This window comes from Thamnophis elegans, chromosome 1 (assembly GCF_009769535.1).
Source record: "Thamnophis elegans isolate rThaEle1 chromosome 1, rThaEle1.pri, whole genome shotgun sequence".
Lineage (NCBI taxonomy): Eukaryota > Metazoa > Chordata > Lepidosauria > Squamata > Colubridae > Thamnophis > Thamnophis elegans.
Genome location: NC_045541.1, coordinates 172,877,541 through 172,903,289, shown reverse-complemented (window position 1 = coordinate 172,903,289; position 25,749 = coordinate 172,877,541). Strand labels below are relative to the sequence as shown.

At 46.0% G+C, this 25,749-nt stretch overlaps 1 protein-coding gene across 2 annotated transcripts in view; it reads right to left on the bottom strand.

The window, feature by feature from the left end:
* Positions 1-712: 712 nt before the first annotated feature.
* Positions 713-25,749, bottom strand: part of LOC116512767 — a 29,283-nt gene continuing 4,246 nt past the window's right edge. The window contains exons 2-6 of one of the 2 annotated variants that reach the window (XM_032223419.1): positions 20,121-20,285; positions 15,454-15,609; positions 11,954-12,127; positions 4,078-4,884; positions 713-1,292 (exon numbers count right to left, since the gene is read on the bottom strand). In XM_032223419.1, the coding sequence (XP_032079310.1) occupies positions 993-1,292; positions 4,078-4,884; positions 11,954-12,127; positions 15,454-15,609; positions 20,121-20,216 (1,533 nt within the window). In that variant the 5' untranslated portion in view covers positions 20,217-20,285 and the 3' untranslated portion in view covers positions 713-992. The remainder of the gene's footprint in view (positions 1,293-4,077; positions 4,885-11,953; positions 12,128-15,453; positions 15,610-20,120; positions 20,286-25,749) is intronic. The other variant, XM_032223428.1, reaches the window with a different exon arrangement.

Sequence of the window (25,749 nt, the reverse complement as noted above, 5' to 3'; positions counted from 1 at the left end):
CCCATTTTTCACCTCCCGGCTCCGGAGGTTTTCCTCAAGGCTCTGGGAGGGCGAAAACGGCCTCCATCAGGCTCCGGAGGCCTGAAGTAGGCCCATTTCCAGCCCTCTCCGAGCCTCTGCACGGGCCCTGCATTTACCTGGCATCCAAAACAGGCTGTGTGGAGACTCCTGGGAGGGGCTGGGTGAGAGGGGCCATCCAGGAGTGGGATTTGGGGGTTCGCCGAACCACACAGAATCTTCCCTAGGGGATCACCTGAACCCTGATCCTCTCCTCTTCCTGTAGTCCACGGGTGTCAAAGTCCCAGAATTCCCCAGCCAGATTCCCCCCCCCCCCCCCAATAGCTGGCTGAGGAATTCTGGGAGTTGAACTCTATGCATCTTAAACTTGCTGACGTTGCAAAACATTACTTTAGTCTGTGGAAATTCTTAGTCATCCAGACCATAGTTGTCTCAAAGGTGCTTTTTCAAAAAGCAATTGAACTGTTTTTTTTCCCTTGAAGAACCTCTAATGAGCTTCCAATGAAGCTTCTTTGGGGTGGGGGTGGGGAATCAGTTGCCTTTTGAAAAAGCAACTTTGACATTGTTATAGCCCAGGGGTCTCCAACCTTGGGAACTTTTAAGACTTGTGGACTTCAACCCCCAGAATTCCTCACACCAAAGCTGGCTGAGGAACTCTGGGAGTTGAAGTCCACAAGTCTTAAAAGTTCCCAAGGTTGGCGACCCCTGCTATAGCCTACTTGACTTGTGGGGCAGTGTAATAATTAAGTAGCCAGGACACTCCACCCAATACCCAATCTTCAGTGCCTTCACAGTGACAGCAAATATATATATATATATATTTCTCCACTCTTTCTTTTTTCCACTCTCCCTCTCTCTTTTTGGCACAAAAGAGGAAAGCAGAAGTTTTTAATGGAAACCATCAGTTTCTGAAAAATATTTCACATCCCCCAAGGAGCTGTCTCCTGACTCTCCCCAGAGATGGGTGACCAATATCACGGCGGCCTGGGGTGAATGCGGCTGCTGCGTTGAGTAAGCCACAGTCTTAGCCGAGAGGTCAGCGACTGCTCGCTGCCTCCCATTTCCGTTTCATCGCTGGTACTAGGCTGCGGCTGTGCCGATGGTGGTTTCCTGAAGATCTTCCAGACCCAGGAGACGATGGTGTGGAAGCTGAGGCGGGAGGAGGCAGTGTGGGGCTTCGCAGAATCCGGGGGAGGGTCAGCTGCTATGGTGGGGCCCACAGCAGAAGGAAGCTGCCGAGGACTGGGGCTGTTTTTTTCTTTTGTAGGTTGGACCTGCAAGACAATGGAAAAGCCACTTTCAACACCTGTCCATTAAAATCACAAATAGGTCTTCTGCTCCATCCTTGGCATTTCTTGGCAAGGCCAGGATGTCGCCAACCTGGATTGTGTGGTGTCAACTGGCATTGAGAGCCCAGATGAACTGGCTGGGGACACATCCTCAGAATGCAATGCGCTCTACATTGGGCAGCCCTTGAAGAGCATTTGGAGACTTCAGCTCGTCCAGAATGCAGCCGCGTGAGCGATTGTGGGTGCACCTCGGTACACCCACGTTACACCTATCCTCCGCGAGCTGCACTGGCTACTGATAGGTCTCTGGATACGCTTCAAGGTGCTAGTCGTCACTTATAAAGCCCTTCATGGTATTGGACCTGGGTACTTGAGAGACCGCCTGCTGCCAATTACCTCCCAAAGACCCATTAGATCACACAGAGCAGGCCTCCTCCGGGTTCCGTCTACCGGCCAATGTCATCTGGCTACTACCCGGGGGAGGGCCTTCTCTGTGGCAGCTCCGGCCCTTTGGAACGAACTCCCCGCAGAGATTCGGACCCTCACCTCTCTCCAGGCCTTCCAAAAAGCCGTTAAAACCTGGCTGTGTTGGCAGGCCTGGGGTCGATGAGTTCCCTTCCCCTCTCGAATCGTGTGGCTGTTGGTTGTTTTTTTAAATGCCCTGTACTTTGTAGTTTTTGTGTTTTTCCCTTCCCCTCCTTCGGGTTTGTGCGCCGCCCTGAGTCCCGCCGGGAATAGGGCGGCATATAAATAAAATGAAACTCAAACTCAATGGATGGCCGCCTCACCAGTTCTTCTGTGGTGGACACGAGAAAAAGCCAGGCTTAATAGCAGTGGCTGTGAGAGGGATCATGGAGTCTTGGTAGACAACCACCTACTGTAAATATGAGCCAGCAGTTTGCAGTAGCAGCCAAAAAAGCGAATGCAATCCTAAATTGCATTAACAGAGGGATATAATCAAGATCAAGGGAGGTACTAATACCACTCTATAAAGCCCTAGTAAGACCACACCGCGAAGTGTTAATACCACTTTATAATGCCTTGGTAAAGTCACACTTGGAGTCTCCTGAGCGCAAAAAAACAGCCCTACGGGCAAACCGGAAGTTCGGGAACAGACTTCCGGTTTGCTTGTAGGGCCAATTTTAGCTCTCCGGAGCCTTCAGGGCCCTTCCAGTGCATCCAACATGCAATCTCACGACGGCAGGCAGTGCCCGGCCATCAGAATTTCAGATCCAGGTCATAATTATCCCTAAGGAACTCCATCGTAACTTCAAATGGTTCCCAAGGGATCAGCTGTAAGTTGAGGACTACCTGCATGAGTTTCTAAATCAAGATCAAGGGAGGTCCTAATAATACTCTATAAAGCCTGAATAAGACCACACCTACAATACTGCATCCAGTTTTGGTCACCACACTACAAAAAAGATGTTGAAATTCTAGAAAAAGTGCAGAGAAGAGCAGCCAGGATGATTAGGGGACTGGAGGCTAAAACACATAATGAACGGTTGCAGGAACTGGGCATGGCTAGTCTAGTGAAGAGAAGGACCAGGGGAGACACGATAGCAGTCTTCCAATATTTGAGGGGCTGCCACAGAGAGGAGGAAGGGGGTCAAGCTATTTTCCAAGGTACCTGAAGGCCAGACAAGGAATAATGGATGGAAACTGACCAAGGAGAGATTCAACCTGGAAATAAGGAGAAATTTTCTGACAGGGAGAACAATCAACCCATGGAACAGAAGTTGCCTTCGGAAGTTGTGGGAGCTTCATCACTGGAGGCTTTCAAGAAGAGACTGGACTGCCATCTGTCAGGAATGGTGCAGGGTCTCATGCTTGGGGTGGGTGGGTGGGTAGGTTGGACTAGATGACTACAAGGTCCCTTCCAACTCTGTTAATCTGTTAACTCCCAGGCAGGAGTGGGCTGATGGGGGTTTGCAGGGATTCAGAAGAACCTCTAGCTAAGATTCTGTGCAGTTCGGAGAACCCCAAATCCCACTCCTGGCTGGCTCCGCCCACCCCACCCCTCCCAGGAGTCCCCACGCAGCCCATTTTGGATGCAGTTAAGTGCAGGGGGAACACGGAGGCTCGGGGAAGGCGAAAAACAGGCCTACAGGAAATTCAGGAAGGCTGGAAACGGGCCCGTTTCCAGCCTCCAGAGGGCCTCTGGTGCCTGGAGAGGCTGTTTTTGCCTTCCCGGAGGCTCGAGGAAAGCCTCTGAAGGCAACCACACTCCCCGTGGTGCAGGAGGCTGACTAGGCTACGCCCACCCAGCAACTGGGCAGGGCACCTCCTGCTACGATTTTTGAAGCCCACCCCTGATGCCAGGCATCAATTAAACCTGTGACCTGACAAAAGGGCGAATGACAAAACCCCGCCCGACTAAACCACGTCGCTAAAACCGTGACGTCATCAACGTGCCGACAACAGCGCGTTGACAACAGCACGTCAACAGAAGGGCGATTTACAACAGCGTGTCGGCAGAAGGGCGATTTAATTTAAGGTAAGGGTTAGGTTTAGGGTTAGGTTTAGGGTTAGGGTTAGGTTTAGCGTTAGGTTTAGCGTTAGGTTTAGGGTTAGGTTTAGTTTTACAACGCGCTTCTGTCGCCGCGCTGTTGTCGGCGCAATTCAGCACTCATTCGTCGGAGCGCTTTAGAACACGCGGTTTTGTCACCGCGGTTTAGTCGGGCGCGGTTTTGTCGTTCGCCCTTTTGTCGGTGAACCAATTAAACCTGCTAGACCCCTTCTAGAGTCTCTGCATGGGGTTCATACAGACCTGGTTGTCCTCCCTCACTTGTTCTCCGCGATAGCAGTGGATCCCGAGAGATCCTGCCTTGGCCTCTGGACTCGGGGGCAGCGAGCGCTGGTCCTGGAGCAGCGGCTTTAGTTCCATGACGGTGGCCTGCTCCTTCTCATCTGCTTGGCTGCTTCTGTGCTTCCGTTTCTGGGGAGATTTCCTGCTGAGGTTGGCCGTGGGCAGCAGGAGGTTGTTCCGTGGTAGTGAGGCTGGTGGCTCTTTGGAGGTTTTGAGCCTTGCACTCGACTTGTAGGGGGAGCTCCCTGGGGTGCGGGGTTTCAGAGTTCCCTCTTGCTCCTTCCGAGCGCTCCCTGACTCTTGGTCACTGCTGGATGGCCTCAAACGCCTCCCTCCAGGCCCTTCCAGCTTTCTCCCACCAGATCCAGGCCTGGAGCCCCCGGTTGGTTGGCGGTGGGGAGAATCCTGGAGAGCCACTGATAATACCTTAAGCTCTTTCATGTTATTATTTAGTTCTGCTCCTCTTTTCTCCCTGCCGATAGTTTCTTCCTCCAGACACCTGTCGCATTGGACACTGGCATCGCATGGACGTCCTTTCATCTGGCTGGGGTCGCTCGTGTTGGAAGGCTGGTACCGGGGGAACTCCACATAGGTTCGATAGCAGGGATAATAGCCGGTGGAAGCACTGGATTCTTTTAAAAGGGCTTCCTCATCACACAGGTAGTAGCCCTCGTGGTCCACGGAACTGCTGTCCAGGCAGCTGGGCTTGGAAAGATTGGTGTTTGTCGGGAGTTTTCCATCGGATTCAAAACTATCTATCAAAGATACCTAAAAAAAAGACACTTCATTTTAAATAAATATTATTTGACACGGATCATTATAACCTCATCTGACTTTGGGTAGGTCAATACAATACAATAAAATACAATAGCAGAGTTGGAAGGGACCTTGGAGGTCTTCTAGTCCAACCCCCTGCCTAGGCAGGAAACCCTACACCACTTCAGACAGATGGCTATCCAACATCTTCTTCAAGACTTCCAGTGTTGGGGCATTCACAACTTCTGGAGGGAACTTCTGTTCCACTGATGAATTGTTCTAACTGTCAGGAAATTTTTCCTCAGTTCTCAGTTGCTTCTCTCCTTGATTAGTTTCCACCCATTGCTTCTTGTCCTGCCCTCAGGTCCTTTGAAGAATAGTTTGACTCCCTCTTCTTTGTGGCAGCCCCTGAGATATTGGAAGACTGCTATCATGTCACCCCTAGTCCTTCTTTTCATTAACTAGACATACCCAGTTCCTGCCACCGTTCTTCATATGTTTTAGTCTCCAATCCACTAATCATCTTTGTTGCTCTTTTTTTTTAAAAGGTTTTATTTCTTTTAAAAAACACAAATATTTCATCATTCGTCAATCATTAAAACATTGAAGTACAATTTTTTTGTATGCCCCTCCCTCCCTCCCCCCCAACCCCCTCCTCCTCCCCCCCCCCCGACTTCCCAGAACCCGTACACAGTATGGATTTTTAACTAACACAGTCTAAAATCTATTGAGAAAAAAGAAATAAAGAAATTAATGACATTCTACATTGACCTTAGCTTCTTCTTACTGAACTAACTTTAAACAGTTTAAATCATTTCTGATCTTAAGCATAGGCTAACTGGAATTTCTTGGTCCCGTATTTATTTTGTATATAGTCAATCCATTTTTTCCAGTCTCGTTTATATCTCTCATTTGAGTGATCTTTAAGATATGCCGATATTTTAGCCATCTCGGCTAAGTTTGTGACTTTCAATGTCCATTCTTGGATTGTAGGCAAGTCTTCCTTCTTCCAGTATTGCGCCACCAACAGTCTTGCTGCAGTTATTAGGTGCAGAATCAAGTTAGTCTCTACCACTGTAAAGTCAGTACATATACCTAGTAAAAATAACTGAGGAGTAAACTGTATCCTTCTTTTAAAAATATTTTGCATAACCCACCATATTTTTATCTTTGTTGCTCTTCTCTGCACTCTTTCTACAGTCTCCACATCTTTTCTACATCGTGGTGACCAAAACTGAATGCAGTATTCCAAGTGTGGCCTTACCAAGGCATTATGAAGTGGCATTAACACTTCACGTGATCTTGATTCTATCCATCTGTTTATGTAGCCTAGAATTATGTTGGCTTTTTTGGCAGCTGTTGCACACTGCTGGCTCATATTTAAATGGTTGTCCACTTGGACTCCAAGATCCCTTTCACAGTTACTACTATTGAGCAAGGCACCACCTATACTGTACCTGTGCATTTCATTTTTCTTGCCTAAATGTAGAACCTTACTTTTTTGACCTAACTTCACCAATTTAGGTCAGCTAAATTGGAAAGGGTCATGAAATTGTCAGCATGGGAATAAGAGATGGGGCCAGAGCTGTCTGACAGTTATCAGCTGCCTTCAGAATTGGACATCAGTGGGGCAGAAGAACAGCTGGAGCCTGTTCCCAGTGTGCGCATGTGCAGAGTTGCCAGACGAAGGGAACAGCTAAATAACGGGTCGACTCAGGCGTAAAGGCACAGGTGGCCCCTCCCATAGGGAATAAAGAGGAGCAAAAGGGGAGGGGAGTTTGCAGGAGACAATTCCTTCAATTCCTTAGAGTGAAGATCTGTTCCTGACTTCTTGCCAAGTAATTGCTGCTACAGTGCAGCATTTGGAAGATATCGGCCTGGCAGCTCTCCAAGCCTGATGAAGGTCTGTAGTTGTGAAATCTCTTGAAAGACTGTTTGCCAGGATTTGCTGGAGAGGAATTCACTTTAAAACTAAATAAAAGGGGTTTTATTGGGACAAGGAGTCGGCTTCATGCTTTTGGGAAGCCTAGGTCAGAACAGCACCTTAGAAGTACAGGTAATCCTCAACATACGACCATGGAACCCCACATTTCTGTTGCTAAGGGAAACATTGGTCGAGTGCACGTTGCCCCGTTAAATGATTTTTCTTGCCATGGATCCCACATGGCAAACATGGGATCATGGGATGCTACCGCCATTGTAAGTACAGGCCAGTTGCCAAGCACCCGAATGATTTTGATCACATGACTACGGGGATGCTGCGTTGGATGTACATGTCAAGACTGAGGTTGTAATTGTAAGTAACCTTTTACGGTGCCATTGTAACTTCGAATCAGGAGTCTCCAAAGTTGGCAATTTTAAGACTTGTGAATTTCAACTCTCAGAGTTCCTGGCTAGGGAACTCTGGGAGTTGAAGTCCACAAGTCTTAAAGCTGCTGACTGAAGAACTCTGGGAGTTGAAGTCCACAAGTCTTAAAGTTGCTGGTTGGGGAACTCTGGGAGTTGAAGTCCACAAGTCTTAAAGTTGCTGGTTGGGGAACTCTGGGAGTTGAAGTCCACAAGTCTTAAAGTTGCCAACATTGGAGACCCCTGCTTTGAATGGTCACTAAATGAATGGTTGCAAGTTGAGGACTACCTGTATCATTTCTCCTGGGTTGAAGTAAGCCGATTTTGAAGAAAAACTGGACAATGGATGGGGCGATGGGTGTGGCACCTTTCACTATTCTAAGTGGGCCGCCTTTTGAGACTGCACAGAGCATCCTAGGATGTTCCCCGCTGCCCTCAACTCAGATCAACTGCAGTGGTGAACATACCACTCCTCATGAAGAAGTCATGAATTTCTAGGGCAGTGTTTCTCAACCTTGGCGACTTTAAGTCCTGTGGACTTCAACTCCCAGAATCCCCCAGCCAGCTGGCTGGTGAATTCTGGGAGTTGAAGTCTACAGGACTTAAAGTTACTAAGGTTGAGAAACACTGTTCTAGGGTATAGGAGAATATTTTTGGATGCTTTTACCTGACATACTTGCCTTGTTTTGTTCTGGAACGATGAGGAGAAGATTTGAAAATCTTTGCTTCTAAACCAGGGGTGTCAAACTCAATTTCATTGAGGGATGCATCAGGGTTGTGTTTGACCTGGGGTGGGTGGTGGGTGACCAGCTCGATGTCACTCGTGTTAGGGACACCTGTGGTGGCCAAGTGCTAAAGCAGGATTTCCCTCAGACCAGAGGTGGGTTGCTCCTGGTTCGGCCAAACTGATAGTGGAATTCAGGCCTGGGTCATAGAACCGGCAGTGACCCAGGCCTGCCACGTCCCCAAACCAGTTCCCTTGCCGCCCCCATTTTGGATTTTAGTGACTCTCTCATTTTAATCTTCCTTCCTTCCTTCCTTCCTTCCTCCCTCCCTCCCTCCCTCCCTCCCTCCCTCCCTCCCTCCCTCCCTTGTGTGTGTTCCAGCATAACTCTGGAATGCCTTGAGCAATTTCAGTCAAACTTGGTACACAGATGACTTATCCTCTGGAAACAAATACTGTGGGGGTATACTCGGGGTGTGTGTTCTGTTAAGATACAACCTGTTGTGCTTTAAAATGGATTCTACCGTACTGCCTTAAAATGGCTTCTACTGTACAGCGCTGTGGAGTTGCCATGGTAACAGCTTCACAGTACTCCACAAGAGGGCTCCCTCTGGCAAGGGGGAAAATCCAACATTAGAAATTGTGGTGAGGTTCATGGAAGGAGGGTTGGGATAAATAAATACTCGGCAGCTATCAGCTACTACACTATAAAATCAAAAAACCCTGATCACCAGAAATTATCAGTTCAGCTAAAACACAGGTGAAAAAGAAGAATCTTCTGAGATTTCTGGAGTGCCAAATAGGAAGAGAACAGCCTAAGAGGCAACTACAGCATCTTGGAGTACAAATTTCTGGCCATACCCACTTTCACATCTTGAATTGATAGGACCTTCAGCAAACCTTCCTTCACTGCACTTACAGAGCGGGCAGTAACATTTGTGCAAGGTGATATCTGATGTAGCCTGGCCCTACGTTATATAGGTGTTGACAGGAAGTCCTCGATTTACAACAGTTTAGTGACTGTTGAAAGTTACTTTTTTTTGGTTACATATTTTAACTTATTTTATAAACAAAGTACTGTCTGGGTTCTCCCCCCTTTACATCTTCTATTATGCATAGTTAGTTTTACATCATATTTTCATTTTACATTCCAGTCATCTTATTTTCATTCCAAGTTCTCCTGCTTAATTTTGATTTCTTCTTAATATGTTAATATCATTATTTGCCTCTCCAAATTAATCAAATTTAACGTATCATTTCCATCTCTTATCCTGTTTTACTATTACTAACACATATCCTCAAATTTAATTTTATATAGTAAACATTTCATTTAATTGGTTATCCACAAGTAATAATATTAATCTATTTCCCTCACATCGTATTAAATATATACCATTGGCTAAATTTACCAAATTTCATTCTATTCTACTTGTAAATCCTTTTCTTTCTTTCCTCCTTTCAACCATTTTCTCTTAGTCTCTCAGGAACTTCATTTCTCTTATATTCTCTTCTCTCCACCCATTTACCTAGTATTTCCTTTTGATCTTGAAATTTCTATATTTTTTCTTTCCAATTTTTTTCTCCTTTTTAATTCTGTTGTTTTGGTACCTGTTTGAAGTTACAACAGCACTGAAAAAGTGAGTTATGACCGTTTCCCCCCGCCCTCTTATGACCATTGCAGCATCCCCTGGTTACGTGACCAAATTTCAGACGCTTGGCAACTGACTCATATTTATGACTTTTGCTGTGTGCTGAGATCATGTAATTCCCCTTTCGTGCGACTTTCTGATAAGCAAGTCAAAGGGGAAGCCAGGTTCATTTCACAACCGTATTACTAACTTAACAACTGCAGTGATTAACAACTATGGCAAGAAAGTTTGTAAAATGTGTGTGTGTGTGGGGGGCAGAACTCACTTAACAAATGTCTCACTTAACAATAGAAATTTTGGACTCAATTATGCTCGTAAGTCGAGGAGGACCAGCCGAGGTGACAAAAGGGCTCAAAAGTCAAAACCCTGCTGGTAACCAAGCTAGCAATCATAAAACAGCAAGCATACATTGGCAATATGCCCACTGCAGTAGCGGGATTCAGCCAGTTCGCACCTATTCGGGAGAACTGGCTGTTAACTTTCTAAGCAGTTCGGAGAACCAGTTGTTGGAAGAAATCTCCTTATATTTTTTTCACTTTTCAGAGCTAATCCTGTAAGGAAGGCAGGAAGGAAACGTTCTGGGGTTGTTTCTAGCCTAATCTTTACTGCTCTGCTTACAGAAACTGCATCTCTGGTTAACCCTTCTTATATTGTAACAGCTAAGGAGAAGCGCCTATCGACGTGAGTGATGTTGAGTTGGCCACGCCCACCTGGTCACATGACCACTGAGGCATGCCTACCCAGCTGGTCATTAGGGCAGAGAACCGGTTGTTAAATTATTTGAATCCCACCACTGGCCCGCTGCAACCGGTACCATCTTCAAAGGCAGCCCTGTGTAGAATTTGTAGTAGTAGTCATGATATTGGATAACTATTTGCCTGAAATGGTATAGGGCCATGATGGCGAACCTATGGCCCATAAGTGGCACACAAAGCCCTCTCTGTGGAACGTGCGCCGTTGCCAGCTGCTCTTCTGGCTTCTGGCACATGAATCTGCACTGGCCAGCTGGTGCACAGGAAAATGGCCTGAAAACAGCCAAAAACCAGACCATTTTCCAGCCTGAACAACAGCCTGAACAACAGCCTGAAAATAGTCCAAAAACGGTTAAAAACCAGACATGTGTGCACCAGCCAGCTGATCTTTGGGTTTCCAGCGCTCCGGCATACACACATGCAACAGTGATGGGTTCCGGATGGGTATCTGGTATCGGACCTGGTTACTTGAGAGACCATCTCCTGCCAATCACCCCCCAAAGACCTATTAGATCCCACAGACTAGGCCTCCTCCGAATTCCATCTGCCGGCCAATGTCGGCTGGCAACTCCCTGGGGGAGGGCCTTCTCTGTGGCTGCTCCGGCCCTCTGGAATGATCTCCCCCGTTGAGATCCGGACCCTTACCACCCTTCTGGCCTTCCGCAAAGCAATTAAGACCTGGCTGTTCCGGCAGGCCTGGAGCTGTTGAATTTTCCAGCCCCATCTGAGGTTACGACTGTTGCTGTATTTTAAATTGTTTGTCTTTTATTTTTATTTTGTACACCCTCCCCTTTCTGATTGTTAGCCACCCTGAGTCTTCTCGGAATAGGGCGGCATACAAACCGAATAAAACCTTAAACCTTAACCTTCCGGACCACATGGACACGCACAGCACTCGTGCACAGGATGCGGATGTGTATTAGCGCCTCCACGACCCTTTGTGACGCTCCAGTTGCTCAGCGGAGCATCAGGCAGGTGCTGTACGTGCCGTGCGCAGAAGCGCCGAAGACTTAAAAGACCGGTAAGGAGCTCGGGCGGGCAAGTGGGCCCTCCAGAGCACCGTACCGGAACGGTATCCGATGCTTCGGGCAGGCTCCGGTATGCACGTACTAGAGCATACCGCCTGCAACCCACCACTGACATGCAAGCACGTTCTGGTAGGTTCACCATCACTGGTATAGGGTTTCTGCCTAAGCAGGGGGATAGACTAGAAGACCTCCAAGGTCCCTTGTCCCAAAGGTGTTTTTTCAGTCTCCATAAGACATCCAAGGTCCTTTCTATTTCTATTTCTGTTTCTATTTCTATTCTCAGTGTTAGTTAACAGAAACGAGCCTTCCTGGTTTTGGTAGGGCAGTAACTGGTCCACTAGCTAACTTTTTCCAAAGTCTCCACATCTTTTTTGTAGTATGGTAACCAAAATCGAGTGCAGTATTCCAGGTGTGGTCTTACGAGGGTTTTACAAGACTTGTGATCTTCAACTCCCAGAAATCCCCAGCTAGCCATGTTTCCTAGCATGTTAAATATGAGTAACCACTGCTGACATCCTATAGCTGAGAAGTCCATAAACTGGGTTACGTGTGACGTTTCCAAAACATGACCTAATTATTTACCTCATTCACTCTGGTCTCCAGATGTTCTTCAGTATTGTCCCCAGGTGGAGGCCAAAGCCCTTCCTGAACATCACATGCTGTATGTTTCGCAAATAACCCGTGGCTGCTAAGATCCTCCAGCACGCTACTAGAGTCATCCTGGTGAGCTGCCTCTTCCTCCTCCTTCTCCTGTAGCTGCAAGACGGACAATACTTTTTTTTTGTTATAAATACTATACAGGCAGTCTCGACTTACAACAGTGCATTTAGAGCAGGGGTGTCAAACTCGATTTCATTGAGGGCCGCATCAAGGTGGGTGGTGGGCGGGAGCGAGGTGGTCCTGGTCTTGGTGGCTGGGGTGGGCATTTGACACAGGCTCAAGATCAGGGGTGAAATCCAGCAGGTTCTGGAGCACCAGTAGCAGAAATTTTGAGTAGTTTGGAGAACCAGCAAACGTCACCACTGGCTGGCCCCAGAGTGGGGAGGGAATGGAGATTTTGCAGTATCCTTCCCCTGCCACGCCCACAAAGCCACACGACGCCCACAAAGCCACAGGGAATGGAGATTTTGCAGTATCCTTCCCCTGCCACGCCCACAAAGCCACACAACGCCCACAAAGCCACACCCACAGAACCGCTAGTAAAAAAAAAATGAATTTCACCACTGCTCAAAATGCGCCTTTTCTCTTCTTTCTTTCCACAGTACTCCCCGGCCTCCAGAAGCACTCTGCTGGCCTAAAAGCCTGTGAGGCCCCTGTGAGGCCTGTTTTGTGGCCTCTCCGGCCTCCATTAGAACTGTGGTGGCCAAAAACAGGGCCCAGGAGGTCTCCGCGTGGCCCGTTTCGGCCAGCAGAGTGCTCCTGGAGTCCATGGAGGTTGAAAACCGGCCAGGCGGGGGCTGCATGTGGCCCCCCCCTCCCTGTGGCCCATTTTGACCAGCAGAGGCACCGACCGGTCCTTCGATATTTCCAGGCCGGCCCCGCGGGACACATCTTGAGTTTGACACCTCTGATTTAGAGACTGTTCAAAGTTACAATGGCACTGAAAAAAGTGACTTATGACCATGTTTCACACTTAGGACCATCGTAGCATCCCCAGGGTCACATGATTTACATCCGGGTGCCTGACAACTGACTCATATTTATGACGGTTGCAGTGTCCCAGGGGGTTCGTGTGATCCCCTTTTGCGACCTTCTGACAAGCAAAGTCAATGCGGAAGTCAGAGTCACAATCATGTTAACTAGTATAACAACGGCAATGACTGACTTCACAAATGTGGCAAGAAAAATCGTAAAATGGGACGACTTAACAAATTTCTCCCTTAGCAACATAAATTCTGGCCTCGATTGTGGTCGTTGGTAACCTTGGGAACAACCCCACCAAATCAGGTCAAATGTTCACCTACTCTATTTTCTCACGTCCAACATGATGCTTCTAAGCTCAGCTATACAGGAAAAAATAGCTATCTCTTTCCTGTGTTCTATCACTTCAGCATTTACTAATTTCAAGAGACTGTTCTCTTGCACGAATGATCTGCTTTTGTTCTCATAAGATAACCTCAGGACGTGCTTTATCTGACCAAAAAGTCCATGTAGCACTTGCTTTCATTTGATTCTGATAATAGGTAATCAGTTGATCAAAGGGAAGCCGCAAAAAGAAGCTTAAAGGAACCACTTCTCTTCTATTAGACATGATAGCATCTCTTGAGCTTGGAAGCCATGCTTAGCTGTCATAATAGCAATAGCAATAGCAATAGCAGTTAGACTTATATACCGCTTCATAGGGCTTTCAGCCCTCTCTAAGCGGTTTACAGAGTCAGCAAATTGCCCCCACAGTCTGGGTCCTCATTTCACTCACCTCGGAAGGATGGAAGGCTGAGTCAACCTTGAGCCGATGAGATTAGAACCGCTGAACTGCAGATAACAGTCAGCTGAAGTGGCCTGCAGTACTGCACCCTAACCACTGCGCCACCTATTGTTGTTCATTGCGAAGTCGTGTCCGACCCATCGCGACCCCATGGACAACATTCCTCCAGGCCTTCGTGTCCACTACCATTCCCCAAAGTCCTTTTAAGCTCACGCCGACTGCTTTGGTGACTCCATCCAGCCACCTCATTCTCTCCCGTCCCCTTCTTCTTTTGCCCTCAATTGCTCCCAGCATTAGGCTCTTCTCCAGTGAATCCTTCCTTCTCTTTAGGTGGCCAAAATATTTGACTTTCCTCTTCAGGATCTGGCCTTCTAAAGAGCAGTCAGGGTTGATCTCCTTTAGAACTGACCAGTTTGATGGCCTTGCAGTCCAAGGGACTTGCAGGAGTCTTCTCCAGCACCATAGTTAAAAGGCCTCCATTTTTTGGCGCTCAGCCTTCCTTATGGTCCAACCTTCACAGCCATCCGTTGCAACTGGGAAAACCAGAGCCTTGACTATACGCACTTTTGTTGTCAGGGTGATGTCTCTGCTTTTTAGTATGCTGTCTAGATTTGCCATAGCTTTCCTCCCCAGGAGCAAGCGTCTTTTAATTTCCTGGCTGCAGTCCCCATCTGCGGTGATCTTGGAGCCGAGGAAAATAAAATCTGTCACTACCTCCATTTCTTCCCCATCTATTTGCCAGGAATTGAGAGTGCTGGATTAGTTTTCTTAAAGATGAGTTTCAAGCCAACTCTTGCACCTACATCAAGAGACTCTTTAGTTCCTCTTCAGTTCCTGACTGACAATGATGATTAGTAGCTCTTGGTAAAACAATAGCAATAGCAATAGCAGTTAGACTTATATACCGCTTCATAGGGCTTTCAGCCCTCTCTAAGCGGTTTACAGAGTCAGCATATCGCCCCCACAGTCTGGGTCCTCATTTCACCCACCTCGGAAGGATGGAAGGCTGAGTCAACCTTGAGCCGGTGAGATTTGAACCGCCGAACTGCAGCTAACAGTCAGCTGAAGTGGGTGCAGTACTGCACTCTAACCACCGCGCCACCTTGGCTCTTTTAAAACAGGATGGGACCCTTGCCATCACAGTCTCTACCTTGACTTTTTGACCCTTATCATTCTGGACATTCTCAAGGATCAAGTACTACTGCTTCAGGCCGGTTTCGCCCGAACCAGTAGTAAAAAATGCTTTAAAAAGTAAAAAAAAATTCCGACGATCAGCTGTGCGACAATTAGCTGTGCCTGATTGTCTCTGAGGTTCCTGCTTGTTGCAGGGGCCATTTTGTGTGAAGTCCAGCTGCTTTTACATTGTGTGTGAGTCAGTTATGCCGGTCACATGACCACCAAGTCGCGCCTGCCCAGTCACATGACCACCAAGCCACGCCCACCAAGCCACACCCACAGACCTGGTACGGAAAATTTTTTGAATTTCACTACTGGGTCAAGTGACATCATGCATATCATGACACTGTTTACTTTATACAAAGAGTGTACATTGCATGATGATATTATGATTTATGATGTCTGTGTCATCACAGCTTCTGCTGGACACTTAAATCCCGTCCCCTTCCCCCTCTCCCAACAAGAAAGAGCTTTCACCTACCCATCTAAAATCAAGCAAATCGGAATATTGTGTTTTCTGTTGCTCTTGATTTCCTTCCTGTTCTTCCTTCTGATAGCTACTGGGCACTTGCTCTGTCTCTTTGTCTTTGCCAACATACACCTCCTCATTGTGGGGAATTACTTCAGAAGTCAATTGCTGGTAGAGACGGGGGGGGGGGGATAAAAAGAGAGAAGAATAGAGGAAAAATTTAGAACAATGAAGAAAGAAGAACGGAACACATAACAGGAAATCACAGTACAGTAGAATAGAAGCCTTAATGCTGGGGTTTGTGTGTGTGAGAGAGAGGGGGGGGGAGGGAGAAATGATCCAGAAGAACATTGATGTCAGGATTAATCTGGATTCTCTGGAAGGCTGTTTTATAATACAGAATCTCCTCCCAGGCTCAATGTCCATAATTTTATGGTTGTGTAGAATTATAAGGAAGCCGAGGTGGCGCAGTGGTTAGAGTGCAGTACTGCAGGCTACTTCGGCTGACCGTTGCCCTGTTTCCCCAAAATAAGACCTCCCCAGATAAGAAGCCCTATCAAGCTTTTGAGTGCATGCGCTAAAAATAAGCCCTCTCTTGAAAATAAGCCCTCCCCGAAAATAATGCAACACAGCAGCAGCCATGAAGTGACCACACTCGCTGCCTCCTGCACCTCAAAAATAATAAGACCTCCCCAAAAATAAAGCCAAGCACTTATTTCGGGGGTCAAAAGAAAATAAGACCCTGACTTATTTTCAGGGAAACACGGTAGCTGCAGTTTGGCAGTTCAAATCTCACCAGCTCAAGGTTGACTCATCCTTCCGAGGTAGGTAAAATGAGGACCCAGATTGTTGGGGGCAATAAGCTGACTCTGTAAACCGCTTAGAGAGGGCTGTAAAAGCACTATGAAGTGGCATATAGGTCTAAGTGCTAGTGCTACCGTGTTTTCCCAAAAATAAGACAGGTTCTTATTTTCTTTTGACCCCCGAAATAAGCTCTTGGCCTTATTTTCGGGGAGGTCGTCTGATTTTTTTTATTGAAAAATTTAAAAAGCTTTTACAATTATTTACCTCCCTCCCCCACCCTCTCCACCCAAGCCCATCTTTCCCCCCCAACCTCCCCCCCCCCCGACTTCCCAGAGAAATACAGGGTATACATTTTTAACAATCATATTCTAAAATAAACTAAAATAAACTTGGCTTCATCTTTCATTTGTGCTTTAACTCCTCTATTGTTAAGCTAACTATAAGCAAATTATATCAGTCCTTTCTCTTTCAGTCATAAGCTATCTGGAATATCTTAGACCCGTATTTATTTTGAATATAGTCAATCCAACTTCTCCACTCCAGTTTGTATTTCTTATCTGAGTGCTCCTTAAGATATGCTGATATTTTAGCCATCTCTGCAAAGTTTGTTACTTTTAATGTCCATTCTTGAATAGTAGGCAAATCTTCCTTCTTCCAGTATTGCGCAACCAACAGTCTTGCTGCTGTTATTAGGTTCAAAATCAGTTTAGTCTCTATAACAGTACAATCAGTAGTTATACCTAACAAGAATAATTGAGAGGTAAACTTTATCCTCCTTTTAAAAATATTTTGCATAATCCACCATATTTTTATCCAAAATGCCTTAGCCTTTTTGCAAGTCCATCATATATGGTAATATGTAGCATCAACACAATCACATCTCCAGCAATTTAGGTTGCAAATTTGGGTACATGCAAGCCAGTTTTTTAGGATCTAAGTGCCATCTATAAAACATCTTATAAAAGTTCTCTCTCAGGTTTTGGGCTTGTGTAAATTTTACATTTCTTACCCATATCTTTTCCCAAAATCGTCTGATTTTTAAGGTGCAGGAGGCGGCAAGCGTCGTCACCTCATGGCTGCTGCTGTGTTGCAATATTTTCGGGGAGGGCTGTGTAGTCAGATGTCTCTGTCTTGCCTACTCCTCCAGCGCAGCCAGCCCAAGAGTTTGAGAAACTCTGGATTTGATTAACTGCTCGGTTCTGATTAATGGCTACACTTCCCAAAGCCAACAAAATATGGCTATGATTAACTACGGTAGGCTTGCCAAGAAACTGTGACTTGGGTTTGACAAACACTCCAATTACACTGATAGAGAATTGATAGTGCACAATGACTGTGCCAGATTGAAAGATCCATGTCTGAGGAAGTCCACGTTTTATACTCTGATGTTCACATGTGGTCAGGAGTGAGATTTTACCGGTTGGGACCAGTTTGGGAGAACCAGTAGCTCCGAAGATCAACTGGGAGTGAACCGGTTCGCTCCCACTTGGAAGTGGGCCCGCCCGCCCGCACCTCAGGTGTTTTCCTTCCCAAGCAGTAATCCGGAAGGTAAGCCTTCTCTAAACTGCACACGCACGCCCAGCATGCGTAAAGCGCACGCTCAGCAAACCGGTTGTTCAATGCCTCCTTTTACAACCTTTCTTGCCACATTCGTTAAGTGAATCATGGCAGTTGTTAAGTTAGGAACCGGGGTTGTGAAGGGAGTCCGGCATCTTAAGTGAATCACTGCAGTTGTTGTGACAACACGATTGTTAATTGAATCTGCCTTTCCCCCTTGACTTTGTTTGTCAGAAGGTGGCAAAAGGTGACCACATGATCCGGGGACACACTGCAACTGTCATAAATATTAACCAGTGGTAGTCAACCTGGTCCCTCCCGCCCACTAATGGGCGTTTCAGCTTTCATGGTGGGCGGTAGGGGTTTGCTGTAACTCTGCTTCAGAGGTGGGTTCCTACCGGTTCGCACCAGTTCGGTAGAACCGGTTCGTCAAATCTACCGAACTGGTTAGAAGAGGTTCCACCAGTGGACCCAGAAAGCAGGCCACACCTACAGAAGAGGTTCCAAAATTTTTTGAAACCCACCATTGCTCTGCTTTATAAATTTTATAAAGTAAAGTTAGTTCCCTACTTTATAAATCACCATTACTGTGGAACCTGTGGGCAGTTAGAAAATTTTACTACTAACAGAGATATGAAAGTGGGCGGTAGGTATAAAAAGGTTGACTACCCCTGATATAAACCATGAGATGAATAGGTTGACAATGAAAATAAAGGATAAAGAGGAAACGAAGTACTTCAAGACATGGGGAAGATTTTATGATTGGCTAAAGAAAGGAAACTAGAAAAGAAAGTAGGGAGAAGATAAAGAACCCAGACGATGCACTATTAAATGGAAAAAGGGGGTGAAGAAGGAGAAAACAGAAAAGAAAATATTAAATATATAAGTATATAGTCAAGAGCGAGATATAAAGGGGGGGAATATAATTAGGATAGATTAGTGAAGGTAAGGGAATAAGAAATGATACCAAATTATATCTGGGTTTGTGGAAATACCATCCCAAGGAAACATAAACTGAGATTTGAAATAAGACACCAACAACAATAGAAAAAGGGAGAGAATGAAAGGAAGACAGGAGAAAGAAGAAAGAGGCCAGGGGAGGAGGATGGAAGGGAGAGAAAGAGAAGAAGAGAGGGTAGAAGGGGACGAGGAAGAGTAGGAGTAGGAGAAAGGTAAGGGAAGAAGGAAGGGGAAGAAGAGGAGGGTGGAAGGGAGAAAAAGAGAAGGAGAGAGGGTAGGAAGGGGATGAGGAAGAGTAGGAGTAGGAGAAAGGTAAGGGAAGAAGGAAGGGGAAGGAGGGGAGGAAGGAAGAAAGTAGAGAAGGGAGAGAGGGAGAAAAGAAAGGGAAAACAAGGGGGTGTTACAGCAGGAGGAAGGGATGGTAAATAAAGCAACCCAAACTGTATATTATAACCTATTAAATGGAATAATAAATGTATAAGAATGACAAATGTAAAGAAGAATAACAATCATGTGAATGTATACTTACAATGGTATGTAAGAGAATAAAAAATAATAATTTTTTTTGAACAAAAATAAATAAATATAAACCAGCATCCGAAGTTCAATTACATGACCATGGAGATGCTGCAATGTTCATACGTGTGGGGAAATGGTCATAATCTCCCCACCCGATGCCATCGTAACTTTGAACAGTCGCTAAACAAACTGTTGTAAGTCGAGGACTTGAGTTTGAGTTTATTGACATTTGTATGCCGCCCACTCCCATTGGGACTCTGGGCGGCTCACAGAGAAGACAAAGGAACATATATAAAAATTAAAATAAGAATACAATTATTAAAATTTCACACCATGCATACTGTTAGAGTGGGGCTGGATACTGATCAACAGCCCCAGGCCTGCAGGAACAGCCAGGTCTTAGTAGCTTTACGGAAAGCCGGAAGAGTAGTAAGGGTCCGGATCTCAACATAGGGCCGGAGCAGGTACAGAGAAGGCCCTCCCCCGGGGAGTCGCCAACCGACATTGTCCAGTCGACGGCACCCGGAGGAGGCCCAATCTGTGCAATCTTATTGGTCGTTGGGAGGTAAACGGCAGGAGGCGGTCTCTCAGGTAGCTAGGTCCTAAACCATGTAGGGCTTTAAAAGTAATGACTAGCACCTTGAAGCGTGTCTGGAGACCAATGGGGAGCCAGTGTAGCTCGCGGAGGATAGGTGTAACTTGGGTGTATCTAGGTACACCCAATATCGCTCGCGCGGCTGCATTCTAGACCAACTGCAGTCTTCGAAGGACAACCTGCATTCCCCTCAAAGCGGCTGCCTGTGCAGCTCCATCCCTCTGGCCCTTGTCCTCTGCTGTACCTCCTTGAGTTCTCCAGAATCCACCAAATTTTCACTCTCATGAGATATGTTATCAAAGCTCAAGAGGCTGGCAGACTTGATGTCTCTTTGGGGCATGTAATGCTTTTTTCCAGATGGGTTTTTTCTACATACTTCCTCGGAATCGCCGATATACGTTTCAGGAAACTGTGGGAAGATACAGAGGAAAAGTCTACGTCAGCAGCATCCTAGAGATTATGTTCCCGGCATTTTTGAATGACATTTGGAATCTGATTCCTAGCGATCCGTGATCGGGCAAATTTGAGAGGTCGCTGGGCCTTTGGGACAAAACTGAAAATATTTTTTTTTTCCTCTGAAAAAGAAAGGCATTGGGTTCCACCTTAAAGATGGATCACGGGAAGCCACAATTAAGCTCAAAATTAATGTTGCTAAGCGAGACATTGTTAAATGAGTTTTTGCCCATATTATGACCTTCCTTGCCAGAGCTGTTAAGTGAATCACTGCAATTGTTAACTTAGTAACACGGTTGTTAAGTGAATCTGGTTTCCCCCATTGACTTGCTTGTCAGAAGGCCGCAAAAGAGGATCACATGACCCTGGGACCCTGCAACCGTCATAAATACATGCCAGTTGCCAAGCATCCGCATTTTGATCCTGTGACCATGGGACGGCTGCTGCAAGGGTCGTAAGTGAGAAAAATGGCCATAAATCGCTTTTTTCAGGGACGTCATAATGTTGACGTCACTAAATGAATGATCGTAAGTTGAAAACTACCTGTACGGAATGCCTTTTAATGTCTGAAGCAGATCAAGTAAAAACTCTGCTTCCACGTAAGAATAACTTCCCCCAAGAGGTTAGCCAAAATGTTTCCTGGATTATCCCCACTGTGTTGGAAATGTGGAAGAAGGGATGGCATATTCTACCATGTCTGGTGGTCCTGTATTGAGGCCACGAAATACTGGAGAAAGATTCAAAACTGGCTAAGAGAGGTTACCGGGGCAAGTATGGAATGGAAACCCGAGACTTTTTTTACTAAGCATAAAACCAGAAAACATGAGTAAATTTATATGGCATTTGAGCCTACATATAATTGTGGCCGCAAGAATAACCTATGTGCAATTTTGGAAATCTACTACCATACCATCGGAAGATGCCATAATTAAAAAGATTTATGAGTGTGCAGAAATGGACAGAATGACGGGTTGGCTGAGGGACAAAGGAGAAACGGAACATTATCTTAGCTGGAACCTATGGTATATGTGGGCGACAAGGAGAACAGCAGGGACTTAAAACTGGGAAAGTTAAATAGCAGCTGTTAACAATGGGAACTAAAAGTGAACGTGGATATTGTATTAGATCCCTGAATTTTGTAACAAGAAGATGCTGATTAGAGATTAAACAATGAGGAAGAAAAGAATGTTGGGCTGTGAATGACTGTCACCGGAGGGGGGGGGGAGAGGGGAGGGTTTGTATGTTTAAAGCTGTATTTGTATGTCTTATTAAAAAATGTATAACCAATAAAGATTATTTTTTTAAAAAGTTGCTGAAGAACTAAAAAAAAAATCCCATTCTGAAGCCTTCCAGACCTGAAAATGTGAGCCGAGGTGGCGCAGTGGTTAAATGCAGCACTGCAGGCTACTTCAGCTAACTGCAGTTCTGCAGTTCGGCTGTTCAAATCTCACCGGCTCAGGGTTGACTCAGCCTTCCATCCTTCCGAGGTGGGTAAAATGAGGACCCGGATTGTTGTTGGGGGCAATATGCTGAAAGCCCTATGAAGCGGTATATAAGTCTAACTGCTATTGCTATTGAAAAGGAAGTTTCAAGTTGTAGTCCTACATCCACCCACCTTCCGTTAAATTTACGGAAGGTAGCAACCAGACCCGTGATGTCGAACTTATGGCACGGGTACCACGGGTGGCACGCGGAGCCCTCTCTGTGGGCACGCAGCTGCCCCAATCCAGCTCCACTGCGCATGCATGCATGCCTCCCACTAGCCAGCTTATCTTTGGGTTTCTGCCACGCATGTGCACGGTGCACGTGGGGGATGCATGCACGGGGGTGGGGTGCATGCGCGGGAGGCACTTGCATTGCATTTTGAGGGTTCGCACGCGGGTGCACACCTCCCTCTCCCCATGCCCCATTTTGGGCCTGGAAGCAGTGGTGGGTTGCAGGCGGTACGGACATACTGGAGCCTGCCCGGAGCACTGGGTAGCGTTCCAGTACAGTGCTCCCGAAAGCCCACCCGCCCGACTGAATTCCTTACCGTGTTTTAAAGCTTTCAGCGCTTCCGTGCACGCACATGGCGCATACAGCGCCTGTGCAATGCTCCATCGAGCAGCTGGAGCATCGTGGAGGCTTGCGGAAGCATCGTCTGCAGCTACAATGCATGCGCGCACGGGAACCCACCACTGCCTGGAATGCTTCCTGCACCAATTTGGAAGCCAAAACGATGCACAGGGGCAGCATAGGATGACCCCCCCACCCCGGTGCCCTGTTTTGGGCCTGGAAATCTTCCTGCACCAACCTGGAAGCCAAAACAGGGCGTGGGGTGCATGTGTGGGGGATGGGGCGCATGCGCAGTGGGGCGCTCATATTGCATTTTGGGGTTTTGGCCACACACTCTGGGTACTTGGCACCAAAATCATTAACCATCACTGAGCTAGACAATGCCACTGTTAAATCCACAGGATGAAAGATGGCAGAGAAGAAAAGATAAGACAGTCTGCAAATCTAGCTTGGCTTCAGCTGGGCTTGGGATCAAGGCCCAAAAAAAGCTGTGGGGCTTCGGGAAGGGTTTTGAAAGGAGAAAGGGAACAACTTTCAATTACGCGCGCAAAAAGATATTTCCTTACCAATTTCCCAGCCATAATTTTCTACACAATCCCTGGATTTTTCCTAGCCTTTTTTGAAATGATACGATTGCTTCTCTTCTTTGTCTTTTGTGGCGGGATTAGTTTGCTTGTTCACCCCCTTTCCATGGGATCCCCACTGTTAGATTCTGGCCCATCAAAGCCAAGCCACCACCTACTGTTGACTTAGGCTGGGCTCCCAACTGAAGAGTGAGACAAAGTTCTAGATTGGTGTCACAGACAGGTTCTAGATTGATTCACTTAGCCAAGAATCCATACCTGGTGGAGTCACCATAGAAACCTGCAAGGCCAGCAGATATGGAAAACCTTTACACTTCTTCAATATCTTTTCCAGTTGCAGCTGAACAGGACATGAGCATGCCACCCTGACAATAGAATAGGAATAGGAATAGGAATAGGAATAGGAATAGGAATAGGAGAGGAGAGAATAGGATAGGATAGGATAGGATAGGATAGGATAGATAGGAATAAATAGGAATGGAATGGAATGGAAGAGGAAGAGGAAGAGGAGAGGAGAGAATACAATAGAATAGGAATGGAATAGAATAGAATAGAATAGGAGGAGAATAGGATAGGATAGGATAGATAGGAATAGGAATAGGAATGGAATGGAATGGAATGGAAGAGGAAGAGGAGAGAATAGAATAGAATAGAATAGGAATGGAATGGAATAGAATAGAATAGGAGAGAATAGAATAGAATAAATTAGAATAGGAATAGGAATGGAATAGAATAGGAGAGGAGAGGATAGAATAGAATAGAATTCCCATGGTCACGTGATTAAAATTCAGATGCTTGGCAGCTGACTCATATTTATGATGGTTTTAGTGTCCTGGGGTCATGTGATCACCTTTTGCAACCTTCTGACAGGCAAAGTCAATGGGGAAGCCAGATTCAGTTAACAACCATGTTATTATAACAAGTGCAGTGATTCACTTAACAACTGTGGCCAGAAAAGTCATAAACTAGGGCAAAACTCACTTAACAAAGTCTCACTTAGCAAGAGAGATTTGGAAGTAGAGTAGAGCAGAACAGAACAGAACAAACCTTTATTGTCATTTTCCTGTATACATAATGGCATACATTAAAATGAAATTCCGATGCATCACTCTCAAAAGAAAACATTCCACCCACAAACAATATCACCTTTCCAAGGATGATAATAATAATAAAGTGATAGCAGCTGCATCTAAAAATGCCAAATTGTACAAAGATCACACACACACACACACACACACACACCCTATTGTGTGATTCTTGGATTTTAACTACTTGTATTGTGTTCTATGTTTCCCTTTTCCCCCTTGAGTTGTTCGCCGCCCTGAGTCCCTCCCGGAGAAGGGCGGCATACAAATAAAATAAATCTAAATCTAAATCTAAATCTATGTAAATTCATCACACTCCATCTTGAATATATAGTGGAAAAGAGAGTCTTGAGAATTTACAAGGTTGATACTACAGGTAGTCCTTGACTTACGACCACAATTGAGTCCAAAATTTATGTGGCTAAGTGAGACATTTGTTAAGTGAGTTTTGCCCTATTTTACGACCTTTCTTGCCACCCTTGTTAAGTGAATCACTGCAGTAGTTAAATTAATAGGGGAGGGAACTCAAGTGTCTCCAGTGATAAGACAGGATAGGGACTGGCAGTGGGGACACCAACGTTCATGTTGGTGAAGGGCACCAACTGGCAATCAGGAAACAGCGTCAATAAGGGGTAATGATTCTAATAATAGCTGTCTTTCCTAGTCTGGTGCATTCCAGGAACATTTGGACGATAACGTCAGAATCCTTACTTAGTCAGCAATCTCAACAGATCTGAGAAAGATTGAGTTATATAGCTCAGTTGCAAATGATAGAATAACAGAGTTGGAAGGGACCTTGGAGATCTTCTAGTCCAACCCCCTGCTTAGGCAGGAGACCCTACACCAAATCTAAGCACTTATCTAGAATTGAAGGAATAATGGAGCAGAGTTACTTCAGATCTTGTTTTAGTGAACTAATTGCTCTTATCGTTTGTAGAGATTCCCTTCACATTCCATTCCGTGTTATACACAGTTAGTCCTCGTTTAGCGACTACTATGGAGATTAGCAACTTGGTCACTCAATGGAAAAGTCACGTGACAACTTTCTTATGGTTTTACTTCAGTTTCCATTTTCCCCCACTCCTCCATCTCTAACCAAACATATCTAACACAACCTCCTCCTCCTATTTTCCCCATAACAACCCTCTGAGTTGAGTGGGGCTGAGAAAGAGTGAATGGTTGAAAAAAAATGTCATGTTCTCTGTTTTGCTCATGTCTTCATTAGCTTTCCTTCTGTTAAATTTACAGTTTAGCACAGTGTTTCTCAACCCTGGCGACTTTAAGTCCATTGGACTTCAACTCCCAGAATCCCCCAGCCAGCTGTTCTGGGAGTTGAAGTCCACAGGACTTAAAGTCGCCAAGGTTGAGAAACACTGGTTTAGCATGTTAGGTAATCCCAACAAATTGTGCTTTTCTCAATAATCCAGGGCTGAAGAAACCATGTTTAGCACAATTTGGGTGGTATTCACTTACCTTCCCTACCGGTTTGCAAATGTGAGTGCGTGCGGCCGCGCGCCTTCCACGCATACACTTTGGCTAAAAAAAGAGGGCATGGAGGGGCACTTGTGATTTCCGCTACTGGTTCGGGTGAACTGGTCCAAACTGGTAGAATACCACCTCTGGTGATTCCCAAGGCACAGCATCTATAAACATAACTTACTCAATCGACCCAAATTGATGGGGTTGCATGAGACAC